The following is a 27,575-nucleotide window of genomic DNA, read 5'->3' on the forward strand; positions in this document are numbered from 1 at the left end:
TGGTGAAACCCTGTCTCTACTAAAAATACAACAAAATTAGCCAAGCAGGTGGCACATGCCTGTAGTCCCAGCTGCTCGGGAGGCTGAGGCAGGAGAATCACTTGAACCTGGGAGGTGGAGGTTGAAGTGAGCCAAGATCATGCCACTGCACTCCAGCCTGGGTGACAGAGCAAGACTCTGTCTCCACAAAAAATAATAATAATAATAATAATAATAATAATACACTGGCTTTCATGTTTGCTGCTCCTACTATACTGTGAACATGAAGGCAAGAATATTATCCTAGAGACTATAGATCCCTAGTCTGTCTTTAGGATAGAGCCTGGCCCAATGTTAGCATCCTATAACTGGCAATTTGAATCAGGGAGCTGGAAGGCAGAGAAGGAGAGAAGGAAAAGGGGAGGGAGTAAGCAATAGGAAGCAGATGATATAATCAGATTAGCCTCATAGAAACATTTCTTCATGCATGTGAAGGGGCAAGCTAGGAGACAGAGAAACTATTTAGCTGGGCACAGTAAGAGATGAAAGAACCTGGATTAATTAAGAGGTAATAGAAGTTAGTGTAAACAAATGTTGAAGAGTAATACTGAAGGATTTGGTAATCAACAGATGTGGACATGAAGCAGAAGTGAGAGCCAGATATGATTCTGGCTCAGTTCTTAGCCTGGAAAAGTAGAGAGAAATATGCCATTAACATCCATTGAAAATTTAGGAAGAAGACATTGCCTTGGAGTGTCAGCATGATGCCCAGGTGAGATGCTCAGAAGAGTGGATAGGGAAGGTCTGAAGTTTAACCAAGAGGTTAGAAGCAGTGATGAAGGCTCATAGCTTATCCCTGTAAAAGAGGAAGTGAGTTGAAGATGGCACCCAGGGGATATTGGAGAGTACCTAGAGAAGGGGGCCATGAATTAAATAAAGGACAGATGGGAATATTAGACCCAGGAAGGAAGCTGATAAGGAGCAGAAAGAAAGCAGGAGAAACAGGAGGGCAATGGTTTGGTCATCCCCACCAAGCACCCTAAGAAGTCAGAGAAGAAGTCTTGGGTGACATTCCAGAGAGGAATTTCAGCCAGATGTCTGGGATAAAAGTCAAATTCCTGTGGGCTGAAAAGTCTCCAGAGAAATTCTAGTCTTCAAAGGTACATCTTAAGCTTATTGAAAACCTAAGGGAAAAGTGTATTAGAAAATGAAAGAAAATAATTATAGAAGGTTATCTCTGCTTGGTCTCTTCAAAAAGTAAGTTAGCTATTTTTTTTGAGAAGATTTCAAGACAACAGAAAGATAATCGGTTGTTAGAACTAGTAGTAATGTGGAATATAGACACATCTGAGGGCATGTCATTTCAAAAGGATCCATAGGCTATAGCTGGAATGTCCCCTCCAAAACTCATGTTGAAATTTAATTGCCATTGTAACAGTTTTGAAAGGAGGCACATTTATGAGGTTATTATGTCATGAGGGTTTATGAATAGTTTAATGCTGTTGTTTCAGGAGAGAGCTAGTCATCATGGGAGTGGGCTCCTGATAAAAGAACGAAGTTCAGCCCCCTTATGTACTTCCTCACCACGTGATGCCTTCTACCATGTTACGATGCAGCAAGAAGGCCCTCACCAGATGTGGCCCCTTGATCTTGGACTTCCCAGCCTCCAGAAATGTGAGCCAAGTAAATGTCTTTTCTTTATAAATTATTCATTCTGTGGTGTTCTGTTACAACAGCAGAAAATGGAGTAAGACAACATATACGTTTAAAAGCAACAAAGACATACTTACAGTATGAGAGAATCGTTTGGTTCTCCTAATATAATGTTTGCCTCGATCACTTTGTCTGCTGATACCAAGTTCAAATATTCCAGGTATTTTAAAACCAAAACTGAAACCAGAACTGCTTGCTGCTTTCTCTATGACATTGTGTTCAAAATCTGAGTACGATTCATATTCTTTCAATGTAAATTCGTATTTGCCTTGGGTCTAAAGAAGGAAAAAAAGTGTTTTTTATTTCATTTGACTCAAATCAGTTCAATACCAGTGAGCAGACAGCCACTCTACTCCTACCATGTGCTGGATACTGAATTAGATGCTCTAGATATAGAAAAACCAGGGCCAATTTGTGTCCCCACCTCAGGACTTTTGGTTCAGTAGTAAAGACAGACCTGATCGATACCTTGGGTGGAAACTTAGAGGTTGGTTTTGATTTGGATTACAACTGGCAAAAATGCAGGGGAACATTCTGGGCTGTGGGCTCAGCTTAATTAAAAGCATGGAGGTGGGAAAGGGCAGGGTGTGCCCCAGGAACTGCAAGGATAGCAGTACAGTTCAATGAGAAGTTGAAACAGTGAGGAGAAAAGGGGGATATTGCGAGAAGATGTTCTGGTGTCAAAATAGGCTTTTGAATTACTTGTCCTGAAATCTGGGCTTAATTCAAATACGACCCAGCAGAGGAAGTAGATCAAGCCTCAGGAAGATGATTTGGGACAGCCTGGTGGTTGGATTGGAAGGGAAAAATTTGGAGTCAGAGGGACAAATCGATGAGGAGGCTGTATGAGCAGTGCAGGTGATGGTTGATGAGGGTCTGGTCTAAGGCAGTGGCTGGAGGATCAAGTGACAAAGGCAGGAAAGTGCCTTAGAGAGAACTTAGGAGAGCCCTTTGCTCGAAAACCAGTGTTCACGGCTTTGTGTGTAGGGAAACTGCCAAGGGTACTGCCTCGGGGGCCCTGGAGTGACCAGTCTCAAGTCACCTCCCTGCCCACAGCTCCCATCGGCTTCTGGATGCCTGCAATTCCCAGAGGAGGGTGCAACCACTCAGCTGCTACAAGGGGAAGGAGGAGCAGTTCAGACATAGTCTGCAGAGTGGCCGCTGAGATGCGCTGCATCTCTGCTCTTTCCTAGTCGGATGACTTTGGACAATTGCCTTGACCTCTCCATGCCTCAGTTTCTTCATGTGTAAAATGGAGGCGATAATGGTCCCTTTCATCAGGCTTGTTCTGAGGATTGGGCTTATACTTGTAAATCACAGCACGGCACCTGGCACAGCGCTCAAAGAATGTTGGTATGGAGAGCGGAGAGTTTACCACGTATGTCCTGCCTGAGTTAGGATCCACTTTCACCTGGATGGTAATGGCTGCTCTGAAATCCTCCCTTGAAAGCAGAGGTTTTGTGGATGGCACTGGACACCCTGATGGAGAGTGTGTTTGGCGCTAAACTAAATTTGTTCTTTCTTGGCTAAAAAGTGTGTTGGGGAGGAAGGGAAGGAGGAGTAAGAAGGAGCTAGCCTTCAAAATGGTGCAATATATACATTTTAAAGACAGGATCTTGCTTTGTCACCAAGCTGGAGTGCAGTGGTACGACCTTGACTCGCTGTAGCCTCAACCTCCTGGGCTTAAGCGATCCTCCTGCCTCAGCCTCCCAAGTAGCTGGGACTATAGACATGCACCACCATACCCGGCTAGAAAAAAGGGTGCAATTTTGGAAGTGGAAATTACTGTGAAGATCTTCTAGTTTCGTCCACCAATTTCACAGATGAGAAAACTGAGGCCCAGAGTGGAAAAGGAACTTAACCTAAGGTGAAATTGGGACCTGTGGCAGAGCCAGTCCTGGCACCCAGTGTGTTCCCATCAGATCTCAAGTGTGTGTGTCCTATGGGCTATTTTAAACCCCACTGCCTGTGAGATGTGTTTCTAAGTTTGTACATTAATCATAATAGGGACTTATATTGGTAGAGCACTTCATAAAATGCTTAGAACAACGCCTGCTTTTAATAGGCAGGGATTTGATAAGAATGCAATAAGAGCAGCAACAAGAGTTAACATTTTCTGTGGACTCACTATTAAGCCAGGCGCTATGCTAAATACTTACACACATTATCTCACTAATCCTCTCCCTGCAGGGTAGAACCTCCATAACTCCCAATTTAAAGATAGGAAAACAGAGGCTCTTAGTCTTTAGGATTATATGGATGGTAAGTGGCAGAGCCACCAAGTCAGTGTGACTCCAGATTCTAAGCTTTATTTCTACCTTCAAGGTAGCTTTTGATGTTATGGTTTCTATTACTACTGCTCTACAATGGCCCTCGTGTTACTATATATAGCATGTCATCTTCCACACAATGTCTAAAGGAAGGAACTGCCCATTTTTACATATGAAGAAACTGAGGCTCTAAGAGAAAAGGGGATGTGTCCAATGTCACACAGCTAGCAGGCTGTCTGGCCGGGCCATGGACCCTGCTAACTGGGTGCTCAGCTGGGGCTCCCTCCGTTGATACCTGGCTGTCCCTTACCTGTGGCGTGTAGCTTTCCACATTGTAGGGCTTCCTAAACCTCGTGTTCAGGATGTAATGCGGGGAGCATCCACCCGCATAATACCTGTGGTCAAGAACTGAGCCTTCCAAACTATTTGTGAACAAATTTATCCTGTGAGGAAGAGACAGAGAAGACGAAGAGGTTAGGGTTTGGGGTTGCTTAATCTTGATTGTCAGACCCTACTGAATGAAAACAAAAATTCCTTGGCACAGCCTTCAAGGCCCTTGATAGCTGGTCCAAACCAGCCTTCCAGCTTCATCTCTGGCCACTCTTAACCACAGCCACGTGCCCTAGTCCCCAGCCATGTGAAGAGACTTGCTCTTGTTCCAGTCTACTCAGCTCCTTCCATGGTAAGAACTGTTCCCTGCGCCCAGAATGCCCTTCCACCCCGTCACTGTTTTATCTCTGACTTGTCTGTCAAGATTGAGCTCTGTTGCCACTGTGGTGAGAGGTTTCACTAACACTTGCGGCGCTTGAAGGCCGCAGCCCAGCTGGGTTAGGGGCCCTCATAACACCCTGTGCTCGCACCGTTGTGCGTTTATTGTCTTGTATTACTACAGTTGCCTTGCGAGAGTTGGGTAGCATAGTAGGCAAGTGTGTGGACTTTGGAGCCAGACGTCTGAGATCTAATCTCTGTTCTGCCCCTTACTGCCCAGGTGACCTTGGGCAAGCCAATTAAACCTTGGGTGGCCACTTACTACCTCTGTGCCTCAGTCTGTTCTTTTGCAAATGGGGACCATGAAAATACTGCCTCATGGGGATGTTGTGAGGATCACATGTGTCAAGTTTATGAAGTCCTTAAAACACTGCTTGGTCCATGATAAATGTGCTATGTATATATTTGTCATCCTCACTATACTGTGTGCTGTTTGAAGTGGCAGTTTTCTTAATTTCTGTACCACCCTCATCACAACCCATTTACAATATTATTCACAATAATTACTGTTTACTGAGGGTGTAACTGGTGACAAACACAGCAGTGGGTAGCTACATGCATCATCTCATTAGTGTCCCTGCAACTCTGTGCAACAGATGTTGTCTCCATTTTAGAGAGGAAAAGAATCCAGCCCCTCTTTAGACATTATTTGTCACTGCCTCCTAGAACAAGCCTCCATTCTTGACCATCTCTAACTACTGAAATTTCTGTTTTTATTAAGAGTCTCTGTCTCCTATCAGCTTCCACTTATTGGCCTTGGTTCTGTTCCTTACCAGAATTGTCTGGGGTCTCTTTCCCATGACATATTCCATGTATCAAAATAATGTATACATATTTATTTTCTTTAACAACTATAATGTGATGCTGACTTTGTGGAGGCATCATCCTAATCAATTTACACGCAAGGGCTCATTTAATCCTTATGAGGATTAGTCATTAGGAGGTAAGTATTATTATTATCCCCATTTTGCAGATGAGAAACATGAGGGTAACTGACTAACCCAGAGTCTCCCTGCCAGGAGAAGTTGGTGGGCTGGACTTTGAAATCTGACAGTGGAGCAAGAACAGAGTCTGTATTCTTCCCACCACACGAGCTGCCCAGCACCTCTTATATTAGTCACATTCGCTTATTCAATCTTCACAGCACTTTGAAAGAAACATGTTATTAACTTCCTCCTGCAGATGATAAAATTAAAGTTCCACGTAGACAAGTGCCTTGCCCGAGGTGTCCTGGCCAGTGAACCACTCTTTCTGTTCCCTCCTACAGGGTCCTGTCAGACCCTACCGCTGGCTCTGAATATCTGCTATCCCACACTCTAGCTGGGTGACCCTGGAACTCACTCAACTTTCCTGGGCCTCAGTTTCCTTATCTGCAGTTTCCTTATCTTATATTTCCTTATAATAACTCGCTTATAAGGTAGTCCTGAGAGAAGTCTCCCACGTGAAGAGTCTCTAGTGACAACTTTAAAAATTGAGATTTGATGGGTTTTCTTTAAAAAGAAGGTAAATCCCATTCAGGGATTTGGCAGGAAAGTAAGGTGCATGCCAGGCCAGTGTGGCCCTTTCTGACCTTGCTCCTCTGTCCTTGCCAGAGGACTGGACCAACTCAGAGATCCCCAGAAGCCCTGGAAATCCATCCCTTCACTGTCTAACTGGAGACCTCTCTTCTCAGAGGGACTAATGCTGGGAGATAGGGAGACACCTGGAAAAAACCTACCTGCCAAGTTGTCAATGGGATCCAAGACATAAGGCTTACAAAGCACATAACATGGTCACACTGCAGATGTTAAAAAAAAAAAAAAAAGCTCCCTCTCCACCCCAGCCCTCGCAGAGCAGCCTGCATGGTTTCCACACATGCACAGCTCTGTCCCAGTGTTCCAAACCAGCCCTCCTGATGCCTAGGTCTGTCTGTGGGACGTGTTCCTGGAGCAACTTGGAACTGCCCTCAGAGAGCAACCAGAAGCGTCACTTACAATACAGGCTTTTCTCAGAAAGGTGAGCGGGGAACTCTGTTTATATATGTATATCTCTATCCTCCAGAATTCCATTTAATGCTGTGCCTTCCCATCACCACCACAGAAAAATGGTCACTTACCCACTGGCCAGACTGCCAATTCCCCAGTATTGGTCCATTTCATGCTGACATTTTTTATAAATCCTTCTACAGTTTGCCTCATCTGACTGGTCTCCACAGTCGTTGTCCCCATTGCAAAGAAGTCTGCGGTTTACACACCTTCCTAGGATGGAGAAAGAGTATTACCCACAGCCACGTGGTTGGCAAGAAAGGAACTAACAGAGTATAAGCACCTACTAGGTGCCAGACCTTTTGTCAGGTCTTGCATGCTGCCCTGTTTTAATTAATCATCCCGTAACCAGATAGATTGGTTATGGCACTAACAGTTTATTCCTCTGTTGCCACCTCCCTCAGCAGAAGAAGTCAGGGTTGTATTCCCGAAAGCAGCAGCACAGTTTGGACTCTCTCTCCCTGGGGCTGGAAAGAGGGGGTGAGATGGGTGGGTCCTGTAAGTTGTGTGAGCTGGGCCACCTTCACTTGTTACTTAACCTCTCTGCCTCAGTGTACTCACCTGTAAAATAGAAAAGTCATCATACCTATCCCATAAGGTTGTTCAAAATCTAAATGAGTAAATAAAACAGTACTGACTCCCAGGAAGTGCTGTGTAAGTGTTACCAGTACCATTCGTGTTTTTGAGGGCCAAGTGCACGTTAACTAGTAAATATTTGCAGCGGGATTGAAACATTTAACTGTCTAATCACAATTCTTCCCTCTAAACCACACTGCCTTCAACAACGTAGTCATTTGGATTATGAAAAATTATTTGCACCCCTTTTGCTTCCTTTAAACTTCTTTTTTCCTGATTGATTTCCTTTCTCATTAGTATATTGTTGGGAGATAAAGTCCATAAGACAGGTAGTCCTATTTCCTCAGATATGTCTGGTCATTTTAAACCAATGTTTTTGGAGTGTTAAAAGCAGAAAAATAACAATCTGGCCTTCAAATGTTTCTTACCAGGCATTTAAACTAAAGCCTGCCCGAGTAACCATTATGGCTTTGGTCAGAATCATGGAACACTGGCCATAATGAGTCCATGGATACACTGTAAAAAAGTCTTTCAGATTTATTGGATAGAATTTTGCATTTGCAATAACCCCTGGAAATTGCTCTAAGAATCTCTAACTCTTTCTTGAAAAATCCCCATGCACAGTCCACATGGGTACAGTAAATGTGGAGAATTGCAACTCCCGTCTAGAAAATGTGGGTCAAAATACTCTCATTTTTGCTGGAGACGGAGAAATAGAGAAGCATCTGTTTGCTTGGATTCTCTGAATGAACTGAAAAGTTGTGTTTGTTTAGTTTTGCAGCAGGTGATTATTCATTTGTGTACTCCTTCCTTCCTACCTTCCTTCCTTCTGTCAATCTATCCATCTGTCCTTTTTTCTTTTCTTCCTTTTTATAAACAATAATTTTTACTGGGTATATCATGCATTAGGGATCATCTTGGACTTAGTGATGCAGAAATGCAAATGACAGGAAATATCTTTCTAAAGATTTATCAGAGATAAATGACGCTAACTGCCCTATGTAACCGTTCTAGATTTTGTCACATTCTACTTAACCCCAGACCTCTGAGAGAGCTAGGGGAGCCAACAGTCTACAAAGAGCTCTCATAGCTATGATGTCACTTGATACTTATAACAGACTTGTAAGGTATTCACATCATCCCTAATTTTCAGTTGAGAGAGCCAAAATGCAGAAAGGTTAAGGGACTTCTCCTAGTCACAAAGTCAAAATACAACTCAACCCAAGATTTCTGACTCCAGCACACATAATTTTTATGTCTTTAATGTCAACGAATGTAATCTGAATTCTCAAATTGCCAATAGAAGCTTTTCCACTTACCTGCTATATGAAGAAGTAACCTCTTCAAGTCTCGATTTTTAAGGTGTATAATGACGATAATCATAGCACCTACATTATAAGGTGATTTTAATAACATAATACATGTGAAAGGAGGTCAGAGATTGTAGGACAAGGAGGCCTCCTGAGCTGCCCCATGACTCTGATCTTGATCACTAGACATGGCCTGTCCCTTGGTCATCAAGAACCATTATCTCATTTCAGGTTTTCCCCTCTTACTCCTACGTTGATTTATACCTGTCTGTGCACATACAAAGCCTTCACATCGCACTTGACTTCTGCATGGTCTGTTGGTAACACAGTCTTCAACTTCCTTGTCAGAGAAGTTGCACGGTTCCCCATGGAACTGAGAGGGCCGGAGCAAGTAGGCATACCTGTACTGTAGTAGAGAGGAGCCAGGTGAACCAAGAGCAGAGCCTCAGATCTCAGGAGCTGAGGGATACTCTGTGTAAATGGGTCTTGAGCCAGGATTTGGGCTCCACAAGAGCATTGAAATGTCTGATTATCATTCCCCCAGCCCCTTGTGCTCCCCCCATTATATACACTTAAGGAGCTATGTTGTGATTGGCTGTTTGCCAGATGGTTTCTTCAATTAGTCTGTGAGCTCTCTGAGGGCAGAGACCTTGGCCTTGATCTCTGCTTCTGCAGTGATCAGTCAAGATTTGCTGAATGTGGGAAAGTCAGCCCATGCTGACTCCATGGACTCTGGAGTCAAAGATTAGTAAATGGACTCATGTAGCCAGTTCAATAACACAAAATAAATTATCTCTCAGCTTAATTACTCTACTGGGTTGATTCAAGTATTCCCCTTTATTCCTGAAGACATCAGTATATTATAAATGCAAAAACATGGGCTTTGGAGCTACAACTGACTCTGATACTTTATAGTCATGTGATATTGGGCAAATTACTTAATCTTTATGAATCTCAATTTACCCATCTGTAAAATAGGGATCATGAATCATCTAAATGTTCAGTTGTGAAGTTTAAATTATATAATTTCATTATGTTGTTGGATATATAGTAGGCATTCAATTTCTTGGACTTGTTTTTCTTTATTATTGCTTTTTAGCAGTCAATATTGCTATATCTCTACCATCTTATTCATTTATTCCAAAATGATTAAGCCACCCAGTGTTGAAAAAGGTAGGTGTTATTGTTGCTTGCTTGTTTGGTCAATTTTACTGGTAATTGTATCCCCTAGCCTGTTCTCAAGGAGGTCACAGATGCTGGAGTTGGGCCCCAGGCAGTTGCAGCACAGTGCAATGAGTGCCATGACAGGGGAGGCAGAGTGCTCTGTACGCTCATCGGGAGTCCCTCATGCAAACTTAGGAGAAGCCCAAGTGGAAGGCTTTGGAAGAACTAAGTGACACCTCAGCTGAAACTTGATGGTTGAGTAGGAATGTCTGGCAGGTGTGAAGAACTGGTGAGAGTGGGGCACAGAAGAGTGATATGGGTGGAGGAAATTCCTAGATCAAAGCTGAGAGGACGAAAACATTAAAAAGATTAAATTCCTAGATCAAAGCTGAGAGGACTAAAACATTAAAAACATTAAAAAGATTCATCGTGGCTGGATAGAAGAGCACAAGTAGGAGAGTGGCCAGAGTGACAGGGAGACATAGAAAAGAGCAGATAACACAGGGCCCTCCAGGCCTTGGGAAAGTGATTACAGGATTTTATCCTGGGGCAATGAGAAACTTCTTCAGAGGAAGAAAGTGATCAGATTTGGGTGAATTCCAAATGTTAGGTGCAGTCAAGATTTTAGCAAACAAAAGAGCACAGGAGGCAAGCCAGGATAGCAGCCCCTGCTTTGCAGGATGACATTAATGAGGCATAGTTATTACTTGTATGACATCTATACTTGGCCTTTGGAAATCCAAAAAAAGAAATGTAGATAACCATTCACCCATGCCCTTTGTACTTGCAGAGGGTCATTCTTTCCGGAAGGCAGAGCCTGTCAGGACAGGGACAAGGCTTGCAGAGAACACTGCGGGAGGAAAAAAAAAAAAAGACTAAAAAGCTCCAGGCTCCAAAGGCAAAGCGGGCTCGAGGAGTGTGGAAGTGATGGAGGAAATACATCACCCAATCTGACTTGAGGGGCTTTGCTGAGCCCCCAGCCAGTGACCCTGCAGACAGGGATGATGACCAGCTGAGGGAATGTCTGCAGCAGTTTCTGAGAGAGGAGCTCTGGCTGCCAGGCTGAGTCATGCTGAGTCTTCCTAGTTTATGGTGCAGATGAAGCAATTATCCAGATAATTGGATCAATGCTGATAACTTCAGCAATAAAACCTACTTTGGGAACTGAATGATCCTGCTTGACTCTCTCCATTGATCCAATTAACTGCGTGATTGTCCTGGGCCTACTTCCACAGCCTCTTTAGAGTCTAAGCCCATGGCTGATTTGGTTTCCCAAGGATCTGGGGAAATAGCAACCATTCTCTTTTCTCTGGCATATCTGTTGTTCTCAGAACTAGGATCCTGGGTCAGCCCTTCTATGACAAAGGAGGTTGAATGACAGATATTGCAGAAACTGAGTGTGTTCACTGGTAGAACCCTAGACAAGAAACACTGGACAGTGGCCTGAGTTCGAGGCCTGCATTTACTACTAGGTGAACTCAAGAAGCCACTTACCTGCTCTGATTTCTTGTTTATCTACCTGTTTAACAGAAAGTGTAACAACAACCTTCCCTTCCCTATAGAGATATCAGAAAACAGAACAAGATCAAACACCACACATTTATGAAAAACCTATTCTGTGCCAGATATTGGTCTACACATTGAAGATGCAGAATTGAATCAGCCTTCACAAGTTCACTGTCTAGTGAAGGTGAAAAATAAGCAGCATGATGTGATAAATGCTAGGATACAAGATTAATAAGAAGCTATTGAAGCTCATAAAAGATTGCTTTATCCAACTGGAGGTAGGGCTGAGAAGGAGTCAAAAAGCTTTCTCAAAAGAGGCAGCTCCTGAGTAGAGTTTCAAATTGTGAATAGGTGTTAGCCAGTGAAGGAAGTGGGAAAAGTCACCCCACCTGAGAAAGCAGCATGAAGAAATGCCCAGAGAGAGTGAAGGCCAGAGTCATATAAGGGTCCAGTGTGCTGAAGATATAAGCTAGATTAGGTCATAGGGATCCTTGAAAACCATGATCCTGGACGTGATCCTAAGTGTCATCGGTAGACTGAATAGTTTCCAAGTGGGCAAAGACAACTCAGACATACACTGTGATTGCTTCCCCTGTTTCATGGTGAAAGATTGATTGAAAGAATAGGTTCAAGGCAGAGAGTCTAATTAGGAAGCTGGTAGAGTGAGAAAGGATGGGTGTGTTTGGAAAACACTGGAGAATCAAAGGAAAGAACTTATTGCTGCTTGGAAGCATGGAAGGAAAGGATGCGTTAATTAAGTTAGCTGACATTTATTGAGGGCCAACTATGTGCCAGGCACTGTTAACAATGGCTCAGCCAATCTTGCTGGGGACAAAGGCTCCTGGAGGCTTAGAGCTGTCCCAGGCCTGGTTGCTTACCCTTTTCTTCTGACAGGGGTCACATGTGGTCCAAGAGGACCAACTAGACAGCTCACAATCAATGGGCATCAGGGTAACATCCACATTCCGCGTCTGTCGGCTGTTAGCAAAGCTCTTGTTGACTGCATTTGACTCAAAGGAATGTAGCCTTTCACCTCTAAAAGTCACCATGAGAGAAGAGAGTCACATATCAGAAGGGAATTAAGTATACATCCAACCATCTATTTGTACATTCAATAAATATATATTTGCTCACTTGTGCAAGGCTATTAGTTTATCATTCCAAGATAATTAATCCAACAAATATTTATTGAACATGTAGTAAGCACCTAACATTATGGCTAGCTCTCGTCAAAAGAGTATTGAACTTGGATCAGAAGACAGTCCATTAGCAGCTGAGTGGTTGTGGTCTGGTTTTTTAACCTGTATGAGCTTCACTTTTCTCATCTATATAATGGGGATAATCAAACCTGCCACAAAGGCTATTTTTAGGATTAAAAATGATAGCACATGGGAAAACACTATAAACTCTAAAATGCTACAGCTATGCAAGGAACACAACCACAGCTAGATATATGATCTTAAGCAATTTACTCCCCATCTCTGGGCCTCTGTTTCATCCTCTGGAAAATCAGAGGTTTGGACTAGATTGTCTTTAAGGTATCTGTTCATGTTAAGAGTCTATGAAATATTTGCTGAGGACTAATTCAGGGTATTGTGCTACAGGGAATACCTAGAGGTATAAGACCAAGGTTCTGACTTCTGGAAGTCACAGTTTATCTCAGAATAGGAAAAGAGAAACATGTCTCACGTCCTAACTCTATGGGACTTTATCCAGAGGGCAAGGATTTCCAGCATGCAGGCCCCATGGTTGAAGCTGTGCAGGTCCAGTGGGAGTCAGGAGAGCCTGGTGGTAGGGAAACAAGGAGGAGACTGGCAGCAGCAGTCCCATCGAGTGGTATAAGCCTGAATCATGGCAATGGTTGGGGAGAGAGGATGGGGAGAACCAACATATGAGATATTTCTTATGTGGAATGGATGGCAAATGATGGATAATTAGATGGTGGAGGTGGGGTGTTAAAGGAAGGCCTTGTAAATGGATGCTGGTTTCCCATTTGAGTGTGTGAGTGGTGGGAAACACAGCAGAAAATAAATCTTAATGGGGAAGACGTGAGTTTTGGGTGGGGCATACTGAGTTCCAGGTGTCCTGAAACACCTACAGAGACTCATTTAGTAAATAGTTCCTATATGGGCTTGGATCTCAGGATAAGAGATTTGTGCTAGGTACAGATCTGACCATGAAAAGCTGTGGAAGAGGAAGAGATGGTTCTTGAGAGGAGAAGTGAGTGAAGGACAGTTATTCTTGGAAACCTCAGCACCACCAGCAGAGATAAGGCAATTCTTTTTGCTCATTTCCTGGAGCACATTGGGTTATGAGTGAATGAATGAGGATGCTAATTAACTTGCCTGGGCCTTCAGTTTCTTCCTCTATAATATGAAGAGTGTATGATGATTCTTATTTTTTCTTATAAATGAAAGAGTGCATTACACTGTAAGATTCTTTGTAATTTGTGTTCCTTTCCAAGGCACAAAAGGAGATGGGAAGACAAAAGGAATAGAGGTTTTGCTGAGCACCTATGACAGACATGTCAAGGCTGTGCTCAGTGGCCCAGCATCACCCATGCTACCTCCTTCTATTTTCACAGCAATGCTGGAAGGCAGCTGTGGAGCACTGCCGCCTGGGCAGATGAGTGAAGTGGCCCAGAGAGACAGTGACGCGTCCACCATCATGCAGCTGGTATGCAGTGGTGTTAGGATCTGAGCCAAGGTCTGTTAATCTCTGGAGTATATATGGGCTTTTTCCGTTGCCCCATGCTGCCTGGAAGGAAACAGGGCCAGCAGTGACTCCACCAATCTCTTCCAACCTCTATGTAAGGCCTCTTTCATTCCCATATCCAGGATTGAGTCATTAGGGAGAAGAGCATCACGTAGTTTTCACCATCTCATACACACAGGATGTCACTCCCGACAAGGTCATTAACAATACGTTCTCACTTGGCAAAAGTCCTAAAAAGAGGATAATATTAACTACAGTGAAATCCGTGTCCATGACCGCCCCAGAGACCAGCAAAAATCAATTGCCTAGTAAAGTTGGATCTTTAATGAAAGGTCAAAGACTACTGGAAACCACAGGTGGATACTTTAAAATGGTTACTTGAGGCAGGATGCTGCACACCAGTGGGGGGCTGCAGAATGTGTTCTTATCTACTAATTTGACCAGGTTTGACAAAACAATACTGTCTGTGATTTAGCTTCCCCTAAGTATGTATTTGACAGCTCTGCAGGGTACCCTCTTCCTATTTCAACTACAAAACAGTTACATTGTGTTTTTAGCAACCAAGACAACTCCAGCGCCACAGTTGAGACTGAGCGGATAAGTAATGACACACTAGCTATTAAGAGTCACAATTATTTTCCTCTCTGAGATTTGAAAGCCTATTAATGGGCAAGATGATCACTTACAGAAAGAACTTGGTAAAAAGTAGTTATATCTACCACATCTCTCATTTTTGCACCCAATTTTCATTATGGAAGGTGGCAATATAATGAAGTAATCAGCTGAATAAATAGTATGTTTGTAAATTACATCGGATGAAATGTGTGCGGTTTATTAGTACTACAAAATGCAAATCTGAAAGAAAGGCTAGCATTAAGTCACATCTTTAATTCCTGGGACTAATGAGGAGCCACATAAATTCTAGGCTCCACCAGGGCCTCTGTGTGTGGGAACAACACAAGCCTTTCACCCCTATGAATTTCTATAGAAACAAACCTGATGGACATTTTGACCTACTGACTAAACTTCTGTCATTAAAAATCCTCTGTATGCTTTTAACATTGAAAAATTAAACAGGCTGAGAGAAGTACAAGAAATAATATAATAAACACCCTTGTACTCACATCCAGATTGGCAACTGTTCATACTTTGGTACACTTGCTTCAAGTCTTTTTTTTTAATTTTTAATTTTGACATCTGCATGTTATAGCAGTCTCAATTTTGCTCCCCCCACCTTACCCCCAGAGGAGCTATTGCCATGAATTTGGTGTGTTTCCTTCCAGTCTCTTTTAAATAATTTGACATCTATAGACTATCTATAGTATTGCTTGTGTGTGCTTTATTCATACTTACACATACGATTCTACAACTTGCTTTTGTTAATCGACATTGCATTTCTGAAGCCTATCCATGTTGATTCATAAAGAGATCTAGTTCATTTCTTTTTTCTGGATGTTCTATTATATGACAGGCATTGCATTTATTTTATTCCTTTTCCTTTTGAGGGACGTTTATATTTTCCCAGTGTTTTGCGATTGCAAATAGAGCTACAGTAAACACCCTTGCTCAGGTCCTTGAACATGTGCCCCCTCTACTTAAAGGACTGGCAAGGAGGTGTCTTTCCTGGGGATGCAGAAAATGCTGTAGCCAGCATTAGGACACATTTCACCGGGCCCAGGTCTCCCACTCTCTTCCTAACAGGCGTCTCTGATCAAAATAAAGATGGATCCATCCAGTACAGCAGGATTGGGTCAGCAGTAAATTGCAAGCCATCAGCTTATATAGATGGGGTGCGTCAATATATTTTGACTTTCGGTAGAAATGCCCTGACACAACAACTTTCTTGTCACACACAATTTGTTAAGCAGCTGCATCCCCTTTGCAAACAGCATCCTTTTTCTTTGCTAGAAGGGGCAGCTTCTGGGTGGCAGGTTTTCAATTTCTCTTCTCTCTGTTGTTTGCTGTGGTAGACATGAAATTTAAAGCAACATCTCAAAGCAACAAATGTGTGGCCCAGAGATGAAGAAATGGCACGGGAGGCCAGCAAGTCAGATACACAATGTGGGGGTTGGAGGGTGGGTTGGGGCAGGGAGGGGACAACGCATTAGTGAGAAGCAGAAGGATGCAGAGAGAGTGCAGGGATTCTGAGACCTGAACAAAACTGGATTTGAATCCATAGTTAGCTATTTGTTAAGTGGGTAGCCTTGGGACACTTATGTTTTCTGTTTCCCTCTCTGTGAAATGGTAAACAGTAACACTTACATGGAATAGCTGTGAGGATTATAGCTAATGTTTCCAAGTGGCTGGTACAGAGTGGCAATATATAAATGATAGATCTTATGACACAGTGATTATGATTTCATTGTCTGACTTGATTACAAGAGTAAGTCAAAGCAAAAAACTCTCTTGGCCAATACGAAGGTGGTCTCAGCATTTTCTGTCCCAGAACTAAAGACTAATCTTTTACTTCATGGATGGAATTCCAATACCTGATGTGTTCGAGACTGCCTCATGGGAATTACGAGTGGATGTCAGAACTATACCTGGATTCAGGTAAGGGTTTGAGACTCACCACACATGCATGAATCTTTTCTTGTCACTGAGGATCAGTTTGTTCTCCTACATAGCAAGAAGGAGAGATTACAGCCACCTCATGACATTGTGGTGACGATTAAATACAATTTTTCAGGCTGTACCCTAATCAACCATTTGCCCCTCCACTCCCTACCTCAGAGTGAACTTCCTAATATATAAATTTGATCGTGTCGCTCCTTTGCTTCAACCCTTCAATGTCCTCCCATTGCATTGCGGCGAGGATACGGTTCACGCTCCTTAGCTGGTACTCCTGCATCCCCTAACTCTGCCCATGACCTGATGCCTGCTCACTCCTACTCTATCTCATCCTTCTCAACTCCCTGCCAGGACCTGTGCTCAAGGCCCACTGTAGTGTCTGGAAGCTTCAGGAGCAAGCCAGCTCTCTCACACTCATGCACAGTTGCCTGTGCTGCTCCCTCTACCTGGCACACCTTTCAATCCCTTAGCCATTCGGCAAACACCCACTCACCTGTAGAGATTCAGTCCTAGCACTCTGTCTTCTTGAAGCCTTTCCAGGCCCCATGCCCCACAGAGCTGATCATTCCCTCCTTGTTTGCTGGCTGCCCCTGTGGCATCTCTTGCAATGGTACACACAGCATGTGCTCACATGTTGGCATTCTTTGTGAGAACATAGGCTCATCTCTGTATCCTCAGAGCCCAACAGAAATCTCCACCCAGGGGCACAGTGCTATAGATAGGTTTGCTACAGTTCCCTTAAGTCCTCCATTCTGGAGACATTTTCTTGGGTCTTGAATGCTTCTCTGTGTACACACAGTACACACAAGGAAGGTTTTGGCAGCTTAGTTATTTTATTCTCTGGGCTAAATGGAGATTCTTGATCATCCTAATAGCTGTTACTTATTGAGTGGCCAATGGATAGTGACTGAATGCTCATCATGCTGTGGTTCCTAATGGCAACTCAACAGAACTGAGACCAGAGGCTGTGTCCCATGGGTAGGAGGTACTCCTCACACCAAGTGAAAGGTTTGTTCAGATCTCATTTTTGGACTAAGTAAAAGGAATGGAATTACAGTCCCTCTTCCCACAGGAGTGTTTACATGGAGGCCGGGGACACATGCACACTTCAACATCTCATGGTAGGGGTTTCTCATGCACACGGAGCGTCCCCAGATTGCTACGTCACTGGCTCTTCTATCACTGGAGCCCAAGTTTGAGCTCCCACTAAGACATTCTCTTTAGCTTGTTTTGCACCCTATTAATGGAGACTAACAATAATGAAACAAATCAGTTAGCATGTAACTGCTGGGAACATTGTAGAGGGGGAAAGAGAGAGAGAGAAAGTGTGTGTGTAAGAGGGGGATGGGAAAGAACCTGAGAATCTGAAGATTTGAGGTTGATGAGTAGGTAGAGTGGGTCAATCTCATTTATTAAAATCATCTCATGAATTGGCTCTTTTTTCCTCTGTGCGTAACAAACTTTCTTTTTCATAAAGAATCACATGGAGGCTTTGTTCAGAATACAGAACAAATATCCTATTCTTCTCAGCATGACAAAATACATTTAAACATGTCAGTTTCTTACAGGAACTTTTGTTGAAATCAGCCGCTTGGTTCCACAATAATTTGAAGAGGGTTGATGATAGTATGTTAACAGATGCATGCAAATTGCCTCAAGAGACGTTCCTCATTCAATAGACATGTGACAAAGAGATGGTCAGCATCATGTGGCTGCACCTTCCCTGTCATATTATTGATCAGCGAATTATTGGTAACTGTCACTTACCTGGAGCCAGGCAAACTGAGACAGCCCAGGGCAGCACAGAGAAGAAGTAGCTCCACCAGCGCCCTCCACACCGATGTCCTGGAATTCTTCATTTTCCCAATGTGACAGGAGATGCCACAGAGGCTGCTAGGCCCATGACAAGTCTGTGCTGTGAGTGCACGGTCAGCTTCTGTCCCCAAGAGCAAATAGCTCTGCAAAGTAAACAGAAAGCCACTAGTGACTGGAAACTCAGACTTTGTACAGACCAAAAACTTACCTGTCACTCTGGAAACCAACCAGAATGATGAAAAATCTGTAGCAGCATGGTGTTTATTCCTCTATAACTTTGGGGTAAGCTGCTAAGTGGACAGGCTATTAGTGAGGCTGCAAGGACTGTGGGCTCTAGGTCCAGACAGCCTGGGTTCAAGTACATTCTCTGTCACTGACCAGATTGGTGCAAAAGTAATTGCGGTTTTTGTCATTGCTTTAAATGGCAAAAGCCACAATTACTTTTGCACCAACCTAATAGCTTTGGACTATGGGCAAGTTGCTTTACTTCTGTGCCTCATTTTCCTTACTTGCAAAGTGGTGAGAATTAAACAAATTAATATAAGGAAATGATTAGAACAGGCCTATGTTGGGTACTCAGATATGTAAGCTATTGTTACTTAGTAGAATTCAGGCTTTGGAGTCAGACAGGCCAAGATTTGAATTCCATGTTTGCCTCTTTCCAGTTACGTGATTTTGAGCAAGTCAGTAAGAGGTTGTAGGGCTCTAGAGCCCATCTGCCTGAGTTCAAATTGCTTCTGTGTGATTCACCAGCTGTGTGGCCAGAGAAAATTACTAACCCTCTCTGGGCCTAAGTTCCTTCATCTATAAAACAGGGATAATAATAGTTCCAACCTCACTGGGTTGTTGTGAAGATTAAATAAATCTAAGTATTCAAAACATGTTGAGCATTGCCTGGCACATTCTATGTGCCCTCTCTATAAGTGAGCTGATATTTTCATTGACTGTCTCTGATTCTGTTTCCTCATATGTAAAATTAGGACTATGCCGACTTACCACTCACAGTTGGGAGAGTCAGACCAAATACCCAATGTGTAAATGTTGAACAAATAGGCATTATAGAAATAACTACATGACATTTTGGGAGGCCGCGGTGGGTGGACCACAACATCAGGAGATCGAGACCATACTGGCTAACATGGTGAAAACCCGTCTCTACTAAAAATACAAAAGAAATTAGCTGGGTGTGGTGGTAGGCGCCTGTAGTCCCAGCTACTCGGGAGGCTGAGGCAGGAGAATGGCGTGAACCTGGGAGGCGGAGCTTGCAGTGAGCCGAGATCGCGTCACTTGACTCCAGCCTGGGCGACAGAGTGAGACTGCAAAAAAAAAAAAAAAAAAAAAGAAAAAGCAAAAAGAAATCACTACATGAAAATAATTATCTAAATATATATGTGTTGTTGTTATTGCTTGTATCCCAAAAGATGCAAATGACTGAGATTCTCCAACCTACCTTCCTGAAAACCAACCCTCACTCCCCAGAATCAACATATTAAAGTCCAAACTGCACCAACCTGGCATTTACAAAACCAACCTGCAACACAGGTTGCTTTTGCTATTGCGATGTGGGTGAGGAACCTCACATGGGAGAGGCAGCTTGCAAGGTATGAGGGTGGGCTAGTGGAAAGAACACAGACTGGATTTGCTTTCCTTAAACACAGTTACAGAGTTTCTCTAAGACTCTGTTTTCTCATCTGTGAAATGGGGATAATAATTCATTACTGCCTACTTGATAAGTTTGTTTTGGGTTTGAACGTACGAAATGGTAAGCCTCCCCCTCCTGCCTCCCTGCAGAGTAGCTGGGTTGGGGTTGGAGAATCAAATAAGGAAGTATAGTGAGGGGATGGACGGGAAAGCCACAGAAGGTGGTAGTCTTCTCACATTGTGTCCAAAACACAGAACACAAGTTCTCTGCCAGACCACCCAGGGTGCATTCCAGTTGTCATAAGCCTAAGTACAAGGCAACATGTCACCGTTGTCCCAAAGGATGCAACTGACCTGAACTTTGACACAATTGATTGTGGTGGTTAATCATTTGTAAACAAGCAGAAAATTGTGTTTCAAGAAAGATCCATGTCTTGTCTCCCTATCTGCCTGCCTTTAAGAGAAATCAAACCCTTAGCAGACAGGACTCCCCTTCGACTTTCGCCCTCCTCAACCTGATGTTCAAACGGAGGAGCCTGCAGGCTTAGAGAGGACAGTTACACGAGTGAATCCTGTGCTCTCTCACCTCCAGGATTTTTGCATGCCGTTCCCTCTGTCCAGAGTATGTGCCACTTAGCTAAATACGACTCATTATTCAAATTTTATATTAATGTCATTTGCTCAAGAAAGCCTTCCCGATAGATTCTCCTGGGCTTCTTCCGCTCCAGGCGCCCCTGTCTCCTTGAGTTCCAACCTTATTGCGCCCCCTGGTGGTTTCTCAGTGCAGCTCACCTGAGATCCGGCCTGGAGGACGGCCGCCTCAGGCTGTAGGGAAAATAATACACATATTTTTCAGGGACGGTTCTTAGCAATTTAACAGTTTCCCCATACATCATCTTATTTGATTTTGACAATAAGCCAAGAAACTTAGTATAATCTTCCAAGCCTCTGAGACGGGGTTTCACAGCTGTCTCCACAGCTGGTTAGTAGGAAATCTATGGCTAGACACACTTTTTTTTTTTTTTTTCTGACTCCTAAACGCTCCTTTTTCTAATTCTGAAGCTTCCCCTTGCCTTTAGGATGTGTTAGCACTGCTTTAAGTCTATTACAGTTATCACACCATACCACTCTTCTGGTCTAGCTGCTCTTACTCAGGGCTATAGATCTCATCTCTGACCATGCGAGAGCTTTGAAACTGATCATATGTCTCTAGGCCTTTAAACTATATGTAGGAATTTGTAACTCTAAGTCTACGGATCCACTAACAGTTTGTTGTTTTTCCAACTTTTGTTAACTGATTTTCCAGCCTCCACCCAGTTCCACAGTCAATGCCACTTTTCACTTTTCTGCTATGGCAGCGCTCCACTCCTGATACCTATTTTTGTATTAGCTTTTGCTGCATAACAAATAATCCCAAAATTGTAGATTAAAATAATCATCATTTATCAGCTCACAATTCCTTGGGTCATCAAATAGGCCTAGACTAAGACGGGTGCTGGCCTTGCCTTGGTTCAGCCAACTGGTAGGTCAGCAGGAGCCTGCTTGGTCCAGGATGGCCTTACTCACCTGCCTGACGATTCATTCTGCCTGTCAGTTAGTGTTGGCCATTGGCTGAAGTGATGAAGTAAATGGGCCACATGACTCCAAATAGACTAACTCAGGCTTGATCTCAGGGTGATCTAACGGTTTCAAAAAGCAGCAAGAAAAGACAAGTCCCAGTGCACAAGTGCTTTCCAAACCTCTGCTTGCCTGAGGTTTCTTACTGTCTTCTTGGCTGAAGCAATGACCAAGCCCATATTCAAGAGCTGGAGACAGAGCTTATACCGGTTGATGGGAGGAACAGCAGAGTCACTTTGCAAAGGGGCGTGCCTACGATTTTGGAAGGAATTCATGGATATTTGGCAATTTATCACAGAGATGTGACACTTTCAGGCTGAACCACTTAAGAGCCAGTGTGCCCTCTCCATTTCTGTCTTCTGTCCTGTGGATTTGGAAGCATGTGTTGACAGAACACTGTCTTACGGTGAAGAAAGCCTAAACCCCTGAGTCACTGGATGGAGGAGAGCCGTTGCTGACCCATAAAGGACTTCATGTGAGTTAGAATTCAATTTTTGTTGTGCTGTGTCATTGGCATTTGGTGGTTTATATGTTGCTGCAACGATACCTACCCCATTCTGACCAATATACTTTTAACACACTCTTACATTGCATTAAAAATTTGATGTGTGTATACATTTTTCTGGGGGAAAAAATCCATAACTTTCCTGAGATTCTTAAAAGGATTAAGATTTAAAAGAAGTAAAACAAAACAAAACATTTCTTTGAGAGATATAACTTTTTCAGCCAACATAATTATGTGTTTCCCTTTGAAGATCATGTGACATAGTGTGAAGTATTTGAGGCTTCAGAAAGACTGAGGTATCTCATTTCTCCTGTGACTTAGTTTACAACCTGGACAAACCCCTTAAGCCCTCTAAGCAGTAGTTTACTGAGTTTAAAATGCGGGTTTGTTGATAAAACACTTCAACAGTCATTTGTTGAGCACCTGCTAGATGCCAGGTGCAATGCTAGGTGACTGGGTATCAAGATGAGTATGTAATGGACCTTCCCTATGAAAACTCACAGCTTAGTGAGACAGGCAGGCACAGCAATACATCACAGCAGTACAGTGTGACGATGAGAGAGTTTGCACAGCATAGCTCGGGCATCAGCCAATTATGTGTGTATGGCCATTGGAAAAGCATTCTCAGGAATGAGGTGATACTTAAGGGTTAAAGAGAAGTTAGCAAATGAAAGGGAGGGCATGTGGCATTATGGAGATAGGGGTCATCAAAGTTATGATCCAAAGGTGAGGAAGCTCACTGGGTTTGCGGAAACCATATGCCATTCAGTGTTGCTGTAGCTACAGAGTTCAGCATGAGCAATGGAAAGAAATGAAACAGGAGAGGCAGGCAGGAGCCATATCAGGTAGGGCCTGATGAGCATGCTAATGACGTGGATTTTATCCAAACTGCGAGAGAAGCTATTGAAGGGTGTTAGGAGGGGAAGAAAGGGGACTGCTTTCTTTGAGAGATTACTCTTGCTACAGTGTAGAGAATGGATTAGAGGGAGGCAAATTGGAGCCGAGAGACCTGTTAGGAGGCTGTCCTAAGAGTCCACTGAGACACGATGCAGGCCTGAAGTAAGGCAGTGGTAGCAGAAGAGAGAGTAGAGATGGAGAGGAAGGCATAAACTTAATACCTGTCTTATGTTATTGAGGGAAGAAAATAACACACTCTCAGTGAACAGCGAAGGGCTTTGTACACTGCACAGCTCTGTGCAAAGCTGGAATTATGATGACCGAGGTTATGGTTCTCTACTAAGGAAGGTATATTAAGTCCCCGGGGCTGAGCCTGGCAGCTGTTCCAGGTGACACCACCCTATACAGCACACATTTCTCCCTTCATCACCCACAGCCCCATGGATTACAGCATGGGCTTGTCCACCTTCAGGTGAGCTCTTTGTCTTCCAGGCTTACCTTCCCTGGATCCTGGAGGACAGAATCTATCTCCCTCCTATTGTTCTAGAACCTTAATCAGTGTCTGGGAAATGCTGACGTCTACTGTTTCCACTGTAGATTTTTCCTTGTCGCCTGGGGAACCTGATTTTCAAAAGTCCTTAGCTGACTGCTGTGATAACTACATCACCGAAGGTGGTTATGGGTATTGGAATGCCTTATCCATTGCATGGGTATTATCACCACTGTGGTTCAAAATTTTCCCAGAAAGAAGTGTGGGTTGGCTGAGTGGGCAACAAGGTTATTGGAGGGCTATCTGGGGAAAATAAAACCTGAATGAGAAAAAGAAGTGACTCTATTCCCAATTGGAAAAATAAGAAGGAAAAAAATTAACAGATAGATAATGACAGCCAGCAAAATGATCCTCCTGTGGCAAAGAGAATTGCCAGGTACAGAGCCCAGATCCCCTTCCTCTTAAGCTACACTACATGCCCCAGCTTACCTTGCAATTATACTTAGCCCTGTGACTGCAGTCTGGTTAATGGAATATCGGGAGAAGTGGCGTGTACTGTTTTATGTCTCACCTGTGATAAACCTCCAGTGTGTAATCCTACACTCTGTATTTTCTTCATATGCTAGCTATATGTGGAGACCCCTGGTGATCTTGAAAGTTAGTGTTGAAGAGGGTAGAACCTCTGGCAGCCTGGGTTCCTGCATGACTGCCTGGAACAGAATCTTCCCCACTCTCTGCTGATTAGACTATGCAAGAATAAGAAAGAAATTTCTATTGTATTAGGCCACTGAGATGTCACTGTTTTTCTGTTATAGTGGCTAGCATTACCTAAACAAATACACTCTCCTTCCCCAAATCCTCATTCTCCACCTCACAAAACTGGCAAGCATTCACTAGAAAGGAGTCACAGGTTGAAAATCGCTTTCTAAGTGTTTGATGTCTATGACATGGATGTGGTGGTGGCAGGAGGGCAGTGTCTATTTAGCAGAGGAGGCTAACTATCTATTCTAGGGTTTTGTTTGTTCTCTGTGTTGACAGATATGGAAATTCTGTGTCCTTTATTATGTGTATTTCTGTATATAAAGAAAGGATATCTATTTATCTGTAGACATGCACAGGTGCCCTGTTTCTTCTGTTGTGCATGGTCTTATAAATTATAGGTAAGTATTTCTCTCTGGCTGCAAAAGAGGCTTAGATGTAGAATACTGTGTAAGCCATGTAGCTCAGGAACAGATAGTGGTATTGTTTGGCTGTGTCCCCATCCAAATCTCGTCTTGAATTCCCATGTGTTATGGGAGAGACCCGGTGGGAGGTAATTGGCTGATGGAGGCAGGTCTTTTCCATGCTGTACTCGTGATAGTAAATAAGTCTCGCAAGATCTGATGGTTTTAGCTCTCTTCTCTTGTCTGCCACCATGTGAGTTATGCCTTTCACGTTTCACCATGACTGTGAGGCCTCCCCAGCCACACGGAACTGTAAGTTCATTAAACCTCTTTATTTTGTAAATTGCCCAGTCTCAGGTATGTCTTTATCAGCAGCATGAAAATGGACTGATACAGTTAGGATGTGTACTAAGAACTGTTGGTCAGCACTGACAGTGACCATGAGCACTGTATAACCAGGTAAAAATGGACTAATGCAGATAGGATGTGTACTAAGAACTGTTGGTCAGCACTAACAGTGACCATGAGCACTGTATAACCAGGTGAGAATGGACTGATACAGATAGGATGTGTACTAAGAACTGTTGATCAGCACTGACGGTGACCATGAGCACTGTATAACCAGGTGAAAATGGACTGATACAGATAGGATGTGTACTAAGGAACTGTTGGTCAGCACTGACGGTGACAATGAGCAATGTATAACCAGGTGAAAATGGACTGATACAGATAGGATGTGTACTAAGGACTGTTGGTCAGCACTGACGGTGACAATGAGCAATGTATAACCAGGTGGATGCAAAAGGTCAACAATGTGCTCCAAGGCGAGGCGTTCACCAGAGTGCTGAGAGGAGAGCTGACCTTGCAGATGTTGTCTCCATCATTTGGGATGTGCTTACCAAATACAAGTGGGCAGACTGAAGAGAGAGCTCTTTAGGTACAATTTGACTTGGTGCTAGTTATTTAGGGCCAGGTGTGGGCATGATATGTTTAATACTGGAGGTACAGTATATCATATGTTCTATTAAGTCCTTTTTTTGGTTCCCAAAAATCTTTGAATATTCTACTGACCTCATGAGCCATAAGGCATTGACATCATTGGGATATGCAATGAAGCATCTCCAGCTCAACTCAGAGCAACTCATTTTCACAAGCGTTTTTAAATATAAGTACAGATAATTGAAAGGGTACTCACTTTCTACTCCAGATAGTTCCAGGAATGCTAGAAATGTGTGGGGAGGAAAAATGGAATTCTACCTGGCAATGTGCCTTGAAACTAATTCCCTGGGAGACTTGAAACAACTAGATGGATTATGTAGTTGCATTGATTTTGTGGATTAAGGGTGGCAAATGGTGGAATTTAGGCCACCCTGTACATCTGTTCATTTGCTCACTACAAGATCAAGTTCAAACTGTTTAGCCTAGCAAATTAACAATTTTTCAATCTCTATGCTCCAGCTACTCCAAACTTCTTCTCTTTTTTTTGATATGGAGTCTCGCTCTGCCACCCAAGCTGGAGTGCAGTGGTGCAATCTCGGTTCACTGCAACCTCCGCCTCCCAGGTTCCAGCAATTCTCCTGCCTCAGCCTCCCAAGCAGCTGGGATTACAGGCACCTGCCACCTCGCCCAGCTAATTTACATATATATATGTAACTATATATATATATGTAATTATATATATATATATTTTAGTAGGGACAAGGTCTCACTGTGTTAGTCAGGCTGGTCTCAAACTCCTGACCTCAGGTGATCCATCCATTTCAGCCTTCCAAAGTGCTAGGATTACAGGCGTGAGCCACCGCGCCCAGCCCAAACTTCATACCAATTCAAACACTGCATAAGTTCATTTATTCATTCAAAAAATATATGTTCAGTGTCCACTGTGTTCTGGACCCTGTGCTAAGTGGAGGATTCAGCAGTAAATATCACTCTTGGCTCCCTACCTTCATGGAGTTTCCAGTTTCATAGAGGAAATAAACCCAAGTAATTGAACACATCTATAATTATGACTCGGGTAACTTTAAGTAGAGAACCATGTACTTTCTTGACGACACGAGTGGGGTGACTGTAGAAGGGGAGTCTGGGAAACTTCCCCTGTGCTTGTGAAGCCCCAAGCCGAAGAGCAAAGTGATTGACTAGTCAGGCTTTTGAACTATGATGCAATTACTGATGTTACATAGTGTCAGGGTTTCTGTTATCTGATACAGTCATAAGAAACTACCTGAATGCTTAGTGTCTGAAAACATTAATTATGTTACCATTACTCACAATTCTGTAGCTAAAGAATTCAGGCTGGCCAAGCAGGAAGGGTCATCTCTGTTCCATGTGATGTCTGCTGGGGCTGGAAGATTCCCAGTGGTTTCTCCACTCACAGGTTTGTTGACTCGGCTCAGAAGCTTGATGGCCGAGGGTTAGATGGGACAGCCTGACTGGGGCTGTGTTTCTCCTCAGGCCTCCTTCTCTTCAGGTGGCCACCTAGCAGGCTTCTCCACAGGATCTCTCCAATAGTGGAACCAGAGTTCTCACATGACATCTCAGGGCTCCCAAGAGTAGAAATGCAGAAGTTGCCAGATCTTAAGGCTGTAGACTGGAACTAACATAGACTTGCTTCTATCATATTCTGCTGATTAAAATGAGTCACAGGGCCAGCCCAGACTCAATATGGGAGACAGCAACACAATACAGGTGGGGTAGTGCATTGGGAACAGTCTCTGAAGACCAGTTACCACATTCAGGAAGTGGCATTGCTTAATGAAGGACTTTTTAAAAAATACAAGTTTTAGTCAAAGAGCCCCTTTCTCCCCAAGAATGTGCAAGTACCTTCCTTTAGCCAATGCTGACAGAGAATATG

At 43.4% G+C, this 27,575-nt stretch overlaps 1 protein-coding gene across 4 annotated transcripts in view; it reads right to left on the minus strand.

The window, feature by feature from the left end:
- C8B (complement component 8, beta polypeptide) overlaps nt 1–27,230 on the minus strand; it is a 51,142-nt gene extending 23,912 nt beyond the window's left edge. Inside the window, exons 1-7 of one of the 4 annotated variants that reach the window (XM_011973847.1) lie at nt 26,993–27,230; nt 18,364–18,554; nt 12,189–12,345; nt 8,905–9,046; nt 6,826–6,967; nt 4,273–4,405; nt 1,770–1,967 (exon numbers count right to left, since the gene is read on the minus strand). In XM_011973847.1, the coding sequence (XP_011829237.1) occupies nt 1,770–1,967; nt 4,273–4,405; nt 6,826–6,967; nt 8,905–9,046; nt 12,189–12,345; nt 18,364–18,455 (864 nt within the window). In that variant the 5' untranslated portion in view covers nt 18,456–18,554; nt 26,993–27,230. Of the gene's footprint in view, nt 1–1,769; nt 1,968–4,272; nt 4,406–6,825; nt 6,968–8,904; nt 9,047–11,699; nt 11,829–12,188; nt 12,346–16,287; nt 16,515–18,363; nt 18,649–26,992 lie in introns of those variants that run through there. The other 3 variants (XM_011973850.1, XM_011973849.1, XM_011973846.1) reach the window with 3 other exon arrangements.
- Nucleotides 27,231–27,575: the final 345 nt, after the last annotated feature.

Source organism: Mandrillus leucophaeus, unplaced genomic scaffold (genome assembly GCF_000951045.1).
Source record: "Mandrillus leucophaeus isolate KB7577 unplaced genomic scaffold, Mleu.le_1.0 Scaffold14, whole genome shotgun sequence".
NCBI lineage: Eukaryota > Metazoa > Chordata > Mammalia > Primates > Cercopithecidae > Mandrillus > Mandrillus leucophaeus.